The sequence below is a fragment of the Fukomys damarensis genome, unplaced genomic scaffold, assembly GCF_012274545.1.
Source record: "Fukomys damarensis isolate Sample0158 unplaced genomic scaffold, DMR_v1.0_HiC HiC_scaffold_12, whole genome shotgun sequence".
NCBI classification, from domain to species: domain Eukaryota; kingdom Metazoa; phylum Chordata; class Mammalia; order Rodentia; family Bathyergidae; genus Fukomys; species Fukomys damarensis.
This window is the reverse complement of record NW_022900924.1, coordinates 19,049,914-19,058,031: the sequence shown is the minus strand read 5'-3', so window position 1 is coordinate 19,058,031 and position 8,118 is coordinate 19,049,914. Positions and strand designations below refer to the sequence as shown.

At 49.0% G+C, this 8,118-nt stretch overlaps 2 protein-coding genes across 3 annotated transcripts in view; one reads left to right on the top strand and one right to left on the bottom strand.

The window, feature by feature from the left end:
- Snrnp35 (small nuclear ribonucleoprotein U11/U12 subunit 35) overlaps window positions 1-2,367 on the bottom strand; it is a 2,926-nt gene extending 559 nt beyond the window's left edge. The window contains exons 1-2 of one of the 2 annotated variants that reach the window (XM_033762471.1): window positions 2,254-2,367; window positions 1-623 (exon numbers count right to left, since the gene is read on the bottom strand). The exon at window positions 1-623 is cut by the window's left edge and continues 559 nt beyond it. In XM_033762471.1, the coding sequence (XP_033618362.1) occupies window positions 1-363 (363 nt within the window). In that variant the 5' untranslated portion in view covers window positions 364-623; window positions 2,254-2,367. The remainder of the gene's footprint in view (window positions 624-2,253) is intronic. The other variant, XM_033762470.1, reaches the window with a different exon arrangement.
- The window catches only part of Rilpl2 (Rab interacting lysosomal protein like 2), a 20,861-nt gene that overhangs the window by 4,796 nt on the left and 7,947 nt on the right, over window positions 1-8,118 (top strand). The window lies entirely within an intron of this gene.

Genomic DNA, 8,118 nt, shown 5'->3' with positions numbered 1-8,118 from the left:
CTCGTGCTGGTCGATGACCAGGCCGTCCGCGTCGCGGTAGGCCTTGAGCAGCGCGCGCTCCTCCTTGTACTCCACGAAGGCGTAGCCCCTGGAGAAGCCGGTCACCAGGTCCCGCACCAGCCGCAGCCGCCGGATGTCCCCGTAGCGCGAAAAGACTTCCCTCAGTTTGTCCTCTTTGGTCTGCAGGTTTAGTCTGGCCACAAACAGGGTGAGGAGGGGGTCCCCGGTGACGCCCTTGTTGGGGACGTAGCGTGCCAGCATCGCCCTCCACACGGCGCGGTCGTGGGGGTCCTCATCTGTGCCGTCGATGCTGCCGGCCTTCAGAGGGTCGTACTCCTTGGCGATGGGCATCCAGTCATTCATGATCTAGGAGGGACAGGGCCCAAGGCGGTGTGGTGCTGTGCCGTGGCGAGTCCCCGGCCACCCTCCAGTGCCACCACGCCGGGGAGCCACACAGCTGCCCAGCGGCTAAGAGAAGCAGGCGGCGGCCTTGTGGGGACTGAAAGCAGGCAGTCAGCTGAGACTCCCTGACCCCTCCACACCCTCTCAGGGAGCACGTGTCTCATCCTTAGGACACCGGCCGGAGGCACTGTGGCAGCCACATGGGTCAAGGCCTCAGGGTGCTGTGCAAGCCATACAGATAAATTGGTCAAATGCAGACCTGTATCACCAGAATCTCCAGCTCCTGCCAATGCAGAGCTCAGGATAAAAGCCCTCCCTGGCCCCTCACCTGGCTCCGACTCGGACCAGCACTTGTGGCCAGAATGACCCCCAGATGCCTCTGAAACAGATTCTGAATAGAACATAATTACCTGTGGATTTTACAGTATACATCACTAAATGATAGGTTTTATGGATTTTTGTTTGTTTTTTAAGATGAGGTTGTCTGCATAGTCCAGGCCGGCCTCAAACTCAGCAGTCCTGACTCAGCTTCCTGAATGCTAGGATTACAAGCACGCCCCCACTTCACCAGGCAGCCTCCACTGCCTCTATCTTCCTCGGTCTACATCCCTCACTGCAGCACTGAGAGGTTTCTACAACAATCTCTGGATTTTTACATTCTGGTCATTCTTGGGGGGGGGGTCCAAGAGCTCAAAGCCAGAGGTGGAGGCAGGAGGGGTAGCCAACCTACAATGGGGGGTGTGTGAAAAAGAGCACTAGACTAGGAGACACCAGGTTCAAGACCTAGTCCTTTTATCTCGTGCAAAAGTTAAGTATTTAAAAATCTTGCCAGGCTTGGTGGTGCACGCCTATAATCCCAGCACTTAGGAGGCTGAGGCAGGAGGATGGCTGTGAGTCCAGCTTGAGCTACATAGTGAGTTCCAGGTCAGTCTCAACTACATAGTGAGACCCTGTCTCAAAAAACCAAAAAAAAATAAATAAATAAAATAAATGAATGGATAAAAATCTTGAGCCTCAGGCCAGGCGTGGTGTGGAAATCTGTAATCCCAGCACTCTGAGGTTAGGCAGGAGGACCACAAATTTAAACCCAGCCCAAGCCTCATAATGACGTAGTGAGACCCGGTCTCAAAAAATAAGGGCTGGGGATGCAGCTCAGTGAGAAGGTCCTGAGTTCGGTTTCCAGTACTTGGGGAGAGGAAACACTGAGGGTCAGGATTCTTGAGGTAAAGTGTTTTTTTTGTTTGTTTGTTTTGTTTTGTTTTTTGGTACCGGGGATAGAAATCGGGTGCTTGAGAGGCCGACAGTGGAACCACTGAGCCAAATCCCCTGCCGAGTCAGGATTCTTAAGGGCACAACATAGCTAAATGCCACCTTGCTGGGCTTTTGTGAAGATCTGATAGTGCCTAAATAAGTACTTTGCTAGTTATACTGCAAATACAAGGTTTTTGTTGTTAAGTCTTTTCTTATTAGGTCTTGGTAGAAGGCTTCTTCCCACTTAAGTGCGAAACGAAACCACAAACTAGACCCCTGCCGGCATCCAGAGCGCTATAAACATGCGCGATGGCGCTGCGGAAGCAAAGGCGGAAGTCGGACCGGGGTATTTGCACTACTCTATGCCCATCTCCACCTCCAAATGCAACCACTCCCCGGGTGCAGGCCTAGACGGCCGGATCCTTCGATCCCTCGCCTTCTGAATGAGCATAGCTCATCTCTCTGCTCCCCCAACACAACCCCGGGTCTCCCCGTTGCCAGGCTTCAACATGGCGGCACCTACAGGCGTGCGGATCCCCCGGCTTTCTCCTGCCTTCTCCGCGGCCTGGGCCTAGCTCCCTCCAAATCACTCATACTCACCGCAGCACAGGTGAGAGCCCTCTCGAAAAGACTGGAGCGCTGCTCCAAGCAACTGTGGCTTCCTTATGCGGCTTCGACGGGAACCGCACGTTGGGAATAGCAGATTCGCCACAGTTGCTGGTTTGCTCTTTGCTTTGAAGCGATCCAGTTACATGCATGAGCATCTGGATCATGTGTTTCCCAAAGGAAATGAGCTTTCTATTTTTTGTAAAGTCTTACATGAAGAACAAAAAAATGCTGTTTTCAAAGTTTGCGTCGCTATACTATCGAATGTGCGGTTCGCGGAACGCAGTTTACTCTTGAGACATTATAAATGATTGCGCTCTTAGGCGTGTGAACGTTTCACATCACATTTTGCAGTTTCCCAGTTTTCTTGACTTCCAGACTTATTATTTCACTTCTCATGCAAGCAGAACGCTGCTTTCAAAGTGAGTTTAGCGTTATTGACTTTAGGATCTTTTGGGATTTTATTAAAATGCTATTTCCTGCTCTGCATGACCAGAATATCAAGGAACTCAGAATCTCTAGAAATTTGAAAATAAAAAACTTGCAAGTCCTCAAGCAATTTTTTTTTTTGGTACCAAGGATGAACTCAGGACCTTGCACTTGCATAGGCAGTGATACCACTGAGCTAAATCTCCAGCCCCTCAAACAATATTTAAGCATTCTGAAAGATATTTGCCATTAGAAGTCCAAATTTAATATGTACAATTATGATGTGTCAATTAAAAATAAAATCACATACTTTTAAAAAGCCCAAGGCTGAGGCAGGATGATCACAGTGAGGTCGAGGCCAGCTAAGGCTACATAGTTCCAGGACTGCCTCAAAAAAAAAAAAAAAAAGGCCCATATTTGAAATTTGAGGGAGGGGAAAAAAAAAAACTTTGAAGGTGAGGGGGAAAAACCAGGAACTGTGTTGTTCATAAGTACTTGTAAAATGGATCACACTTTATATTTCTATTGTGATAAGTGTTTCGTGTGTGTTTTTGTTTTGTTTTTTCATTTTGCAGTGCTAGGGATGGAAGGAACCCCAGGTGTCAGTATGCTAGGCAACAGATCTGCCACCAAACCATACTCCCAGCCCCTCTATACTTAAAAATTTTATCATTTATTTATTTATCAAGACAGGGTCTCATCAGGTAGCCCAGGCTGGGTGATCTTCTTGCCTCAGCCTCCTGAGTGCAGTTATAAGTATGTGTCACTGAACTTAGGACCTTGTGCTTACACAGCAGGCACGGTACCACTGGGATAAATCCCCTGTCCCTATTTTGTTTTGTTTTTTTGAGACAGGGCCTCACTATGTAGTTCAGGCTGGCCTTAACTCACTATTTAGCCCAGGTTTGGCTCGATTTGGTGGTGATCCTCCTGCCTCATCCTCCTGAGTGTTGGGATCACAGGTGTGCACCACCTCACCTGGCAATATGCTTAAATTTTTGAGGACCTACCATACTACTTTCCTTAGCAGCTGCACTATTTTCCACTCCCCTCCCCCAGCAGTGTGCAAGGGTTTTCTTTATTCCCCATTCTCAGCACCTCTTCTTTTTTCTTTAAATAACATCCACCTGGAGCAGGGGTGCAGCTCAGCAGCAGAGTACATGCTTAGCATGAGGCCCTGGGCTGTGAGTCGCAGGCACAAAAAAGAAGGGGGGTGGCTAAAAGGCCCATTTCCGGGTTTTCTCCTTTGGCTGGGTCTGTCTGAAAGTGAAAGAAACATTCACACAGAACAGTTCACAAACCCAGTGGGCCTGGAGAGCAGCGGGAGGGCAGGTATTTCTGCAGAAGTCTCACCCTAGGAATAGAAACACAAGTACTGACCATCACCCACCAGGCACAGACAAAGCTCACTTCACTCTCTCAACAACCCCATAAGGACTGTGGCCGCCTCCAGGGGTGTGACAAGGCAGGCAGACTTGGAGAGGAGGGTGGGGAACCTCAGCCCCTTCACCAGGCTCCTTAATGATCCCCCACCCAGCACCCTGATAGAACATGAAGGGGGAGGTTAAAAAGTGTCTCTCTTGCAGGTGGACTCAAAATGCATGTACAGAACATCACCCTTTCTGGAAACTTCTTTAAAGAAAAGAACATGTAAACTGAGTGTAGAAGTGAAGGACTGTAATTCTATCATTCTGGGAGGCTGAGGCAGGAGGGTGGCAAGTCTAAGCCAAGCCTGACACTTAGAGAGACCCTGTCTCAAAAAGAGCTGGGGATATAGCTCAGTGCAAAGGACCTGGATTCCATCCCGAGTACCAGAGCCAGGCATGGTGGTATATGCTCATGGAGTCACAGCACTATGGAGGCTGAGGCAGGAAGATTATCAAGAGTTCAAAGTCAGCTTGAACAGTGAGTTCAAGGCCAGTTTGAACTACATAGCAGAACCTTGTCTCAAGAAACAAAACATCCCCAGTATAAAAAAAAAAAAGGAAGGAAGCCCTAAAAACTACAGACAAAACCCTTAATCTGGGATTGTAAACATTTAAACCAGCCTGAGAAATCTACACTATCCTTGCTGTTTTCATGCATGATTGAAGATCTAAACCTGGTGTAGAGAGGCCAGGGCCCGGAAGCAAGTCATCAGGAAGTGAATGAATGGCCCACGGTGATCACAGACACAACGCCCCCTTGGGGTGCCCCGCAGGACCCCAGAGATTTGCCGGTGGAACTTTCCTGTCGGTGGCCCTGAGCCCCTAGTCCTCTACAGGTCCATTTTTATTAAGTGTGAACCACCCACTTACTGCTGTTTTCCGTTTCACCACGTCACTACCTTTTTCTTTCATACCAGGGATTAAACTTGGGACCTTGTGCTTGTGAGGCAGGCGTGGTACCAGTGAACTAAATCCCTGGCCCCTTCCCTACCTGTCGTAACTCTCAGAGAAGTCTTTTTGCAATTATTTAAAAATATCCTATGGTAATATATCATTAGGGCTTTTGTTTTATTTATTTACTTAAGGTTTTGTTTTGGTTTTTTGAGACAGGGTCTCATTGTATAGTTAAGGCTGCCTTTGAACTCATGGTGATCCTCCTGCCTCAGCCTCTAGAGCTGGGATTATAGGCGTGCGCCAGCATATCCAGCATGACCATTTGTATCAGTCAGTGCTTACCAGAGAAAATAGATTTAATACAAGACATACAAATATATAAGAATTTACAAGCGAGGTATGGTGGCCCACGCCTCTCATCCCAATACTTGGGAGGCTGAGGCAGGAGGATCAGTGTGAAGTCGAGCCCAGCCTGGGCTGCACAGTGAGTTGAAGCATAGCTTGCATTACACAGTGAGACCCTGTCTCAAAAAAAGTTGTAAAAAAAAAAAATGTACAAGATTGGCTTGTGACCGCCACCCACAGATTCAGATTCCAGGGCGGGGAGAAGAGTGCAAAACGTCCCTCTGTGCAGAGCATCTGAAGGGTCCAGCTGAAGGCCCAGAGCGTCCCCCGACCCCGGAGTCGGGAGGCCAGGAGCCCACGTGGAAGGTGCAGGCAAAGACCGGAGACCGGAGCTCCTGCGAAGAAAGAAGCAGCCTTGCTTCTCCGTCTCCCTGCTGCAGAACAGGATGGGTCTCCCTCACCCATGCCCGTGCGGAGCCACTCTGCTGGGTGTCCCTCACTCACGTGGACAGTCTGTCAACCAGTGTAAGACTTCTGAGCCTGACTGCGCAAGGAGTTCAAGGCTAGCCCGAAGGACAGAAGGAGCCGCTCTCAAAGAAAAATAGAAACAGTGGCCAACGTCCTTTAAGGGTGTGGGTCGGACTCTGCGCTAAACATTTCGCCACAATCTTGCCAGTGTCTGCTTATGCCCGTTTTACACTCAGCAAAACCGTGCTCCCGCGAGGGGAAAAGGAAGTAAAAAGGATCAAGATGAGAAAAGTGTATACTAATTCCTTCAGATGAGTGGAAGAATGTATTTACTGCCATCGTAAAAATGTACTTTAAAAAAGCAAAATGCAAAAAACAAAACTTTATCCTCTTTGTGTCTTTGTGCTGCTCTGCGCTTCCTGCCTGATCTGTGCCCTCTGTGCTGTGATTCGCTCTACACAGAAAGCTGTGGATCTGTTTCCCAGCGAGACGGCCACCACCCTGTGTGCCTCCATTCTGTGGTGCCCTATCCTCTCTCTCATTTTGCAGGAATCAACTGAGAACCTTGCGCATGTCAGGCAGGCGTGGCACGCTGAGCTGCATCCCCAGTCCCTCATTCTGCATTTTTGTGACCTTGCTTATTTTTCTGAGCCGATTCCAGAAACTGTTTGTTGACTGCAAATCTGACCCCAGCCTGAATCATCCTGCTGTCCAAGTAAGAGAAAGACAGGAGAGAGTTCACTTCCTGAGTTTGGTACTAAAATACCAGATGCCGGAGCTGGTCTTGGTGGCACACACCTGTATTCCCAGCACTCGGGAGGCTGAGGCAGGAGGATCGCTGTGAGATTGGTGGGCTACATAGTCAGTTCAGGGCCAGCCTGAACCACAAGGGGAGAGCCTATCTCGAACCCCCCCTCAAAAAAAAGAAATACAAGATTCCTGAAGGTGAGACAAGAAATGCTGATTTCTGTGCATGTCCCTAACCTGGCCCCTCCCACAATGCACTCTGGGAGGCTGAGGCAGGAGGATCACAGAATGAATCCAACCCGAGCAACATTGTGATTTAACAAGACCCTGCCTCAAAATGAAAAAGGGCTGGGAATGTAGCACCGTGTGAAGGCCCTGCGTTTAACTCCTGGTACCACAAAAATAAATAAGCAAACAAAAATAAATAGCACCACTTCCTCGAAGACTCAGAAGGGGCATTTGAGGGACTAGTCATTATTTTTAGGGATTTTGTGAGACAAAGTCTTGGTACATGACCCAGGCTGGCCTCAAACTCACCGCGATCTTTCTGCCTCCCCTCCCCCTCATTTTACAGAAGGGAAAGTGAGGCCCGGAGGATCGACTCGCCAAGATTGTGGTGCCGGAGAACTAGAGGCGCAAAGTGGGCAGTGCAGCGAGATATGCATCCCCGCTGCATTGAGGCCAGAGCAGAGCTGGATGCCAGGGGGTCTGGTGGGAGCACCGCCAACAATCACTTTTCTGTTTTGCTACAGGCTCCCAAAATGATCGTCCTGTAGAGGCCCGGATCTTCCCTCTCCCACCATGCAAGTTTGGTTGTTATTTTGTTTTTAACAGCACTGGGGCTTGAACCAAGGGCCTTTCTACCGAGCTGCACCCCATCCTTTTTGTTTTGTTTTGTTTTTTTTGAGACAGGGTCTCACTATGTAGTTGAGAGTGACCTGGAACTCATTATGTAGCCCAGGCTGGTCTCGAACTCACTGCGATCCTCCTGCCTCAGCCTCCTGAGTGCTGGGGTTACAGGCATGCACTTCGTCCTTTTAAAATTTATTCTCTCTCTCTTTTGTACCTGAGATTAGACTCGGGACCTTGCACTTGCGAGGCAGGAAGCGGAATCACTGAACTAAATCCCCAGCTCTAAAATTTATTTTGATTTTATTTATGTATTTTGTATCAGGGATCGAACTCGGTTCTTTGCACTTGTGAAGCAGGCTGTGGAACCACTGAGCTAAATCCCCAGCCCTCTAAAATTTAATTTGAATCAGGGTCTCGCTAAATTAAATTATCCGTTTGGGCTCCAACTTTCGATCCTCCTGCCTCAGCCTTCCACTGCTGAGAAGATAGGCGTGGGCTGTCCTCACGATGCAAATTCTCTGGCTGGAAAGTTTGAGTTTACCAGGGGAAAAGCTGTGTGATTTGTGCTTGTTGCGGGAGCACATATACTTAAAAAAAGTTGTGTGCTATTTTTACCCAGTTTTCCCAGTGCTCTTGGAGACTCCGCCCTGTCCGTCCCCATGGAGACGCGGCCGTTGCTAGGGGCGTGGCAGGGCGG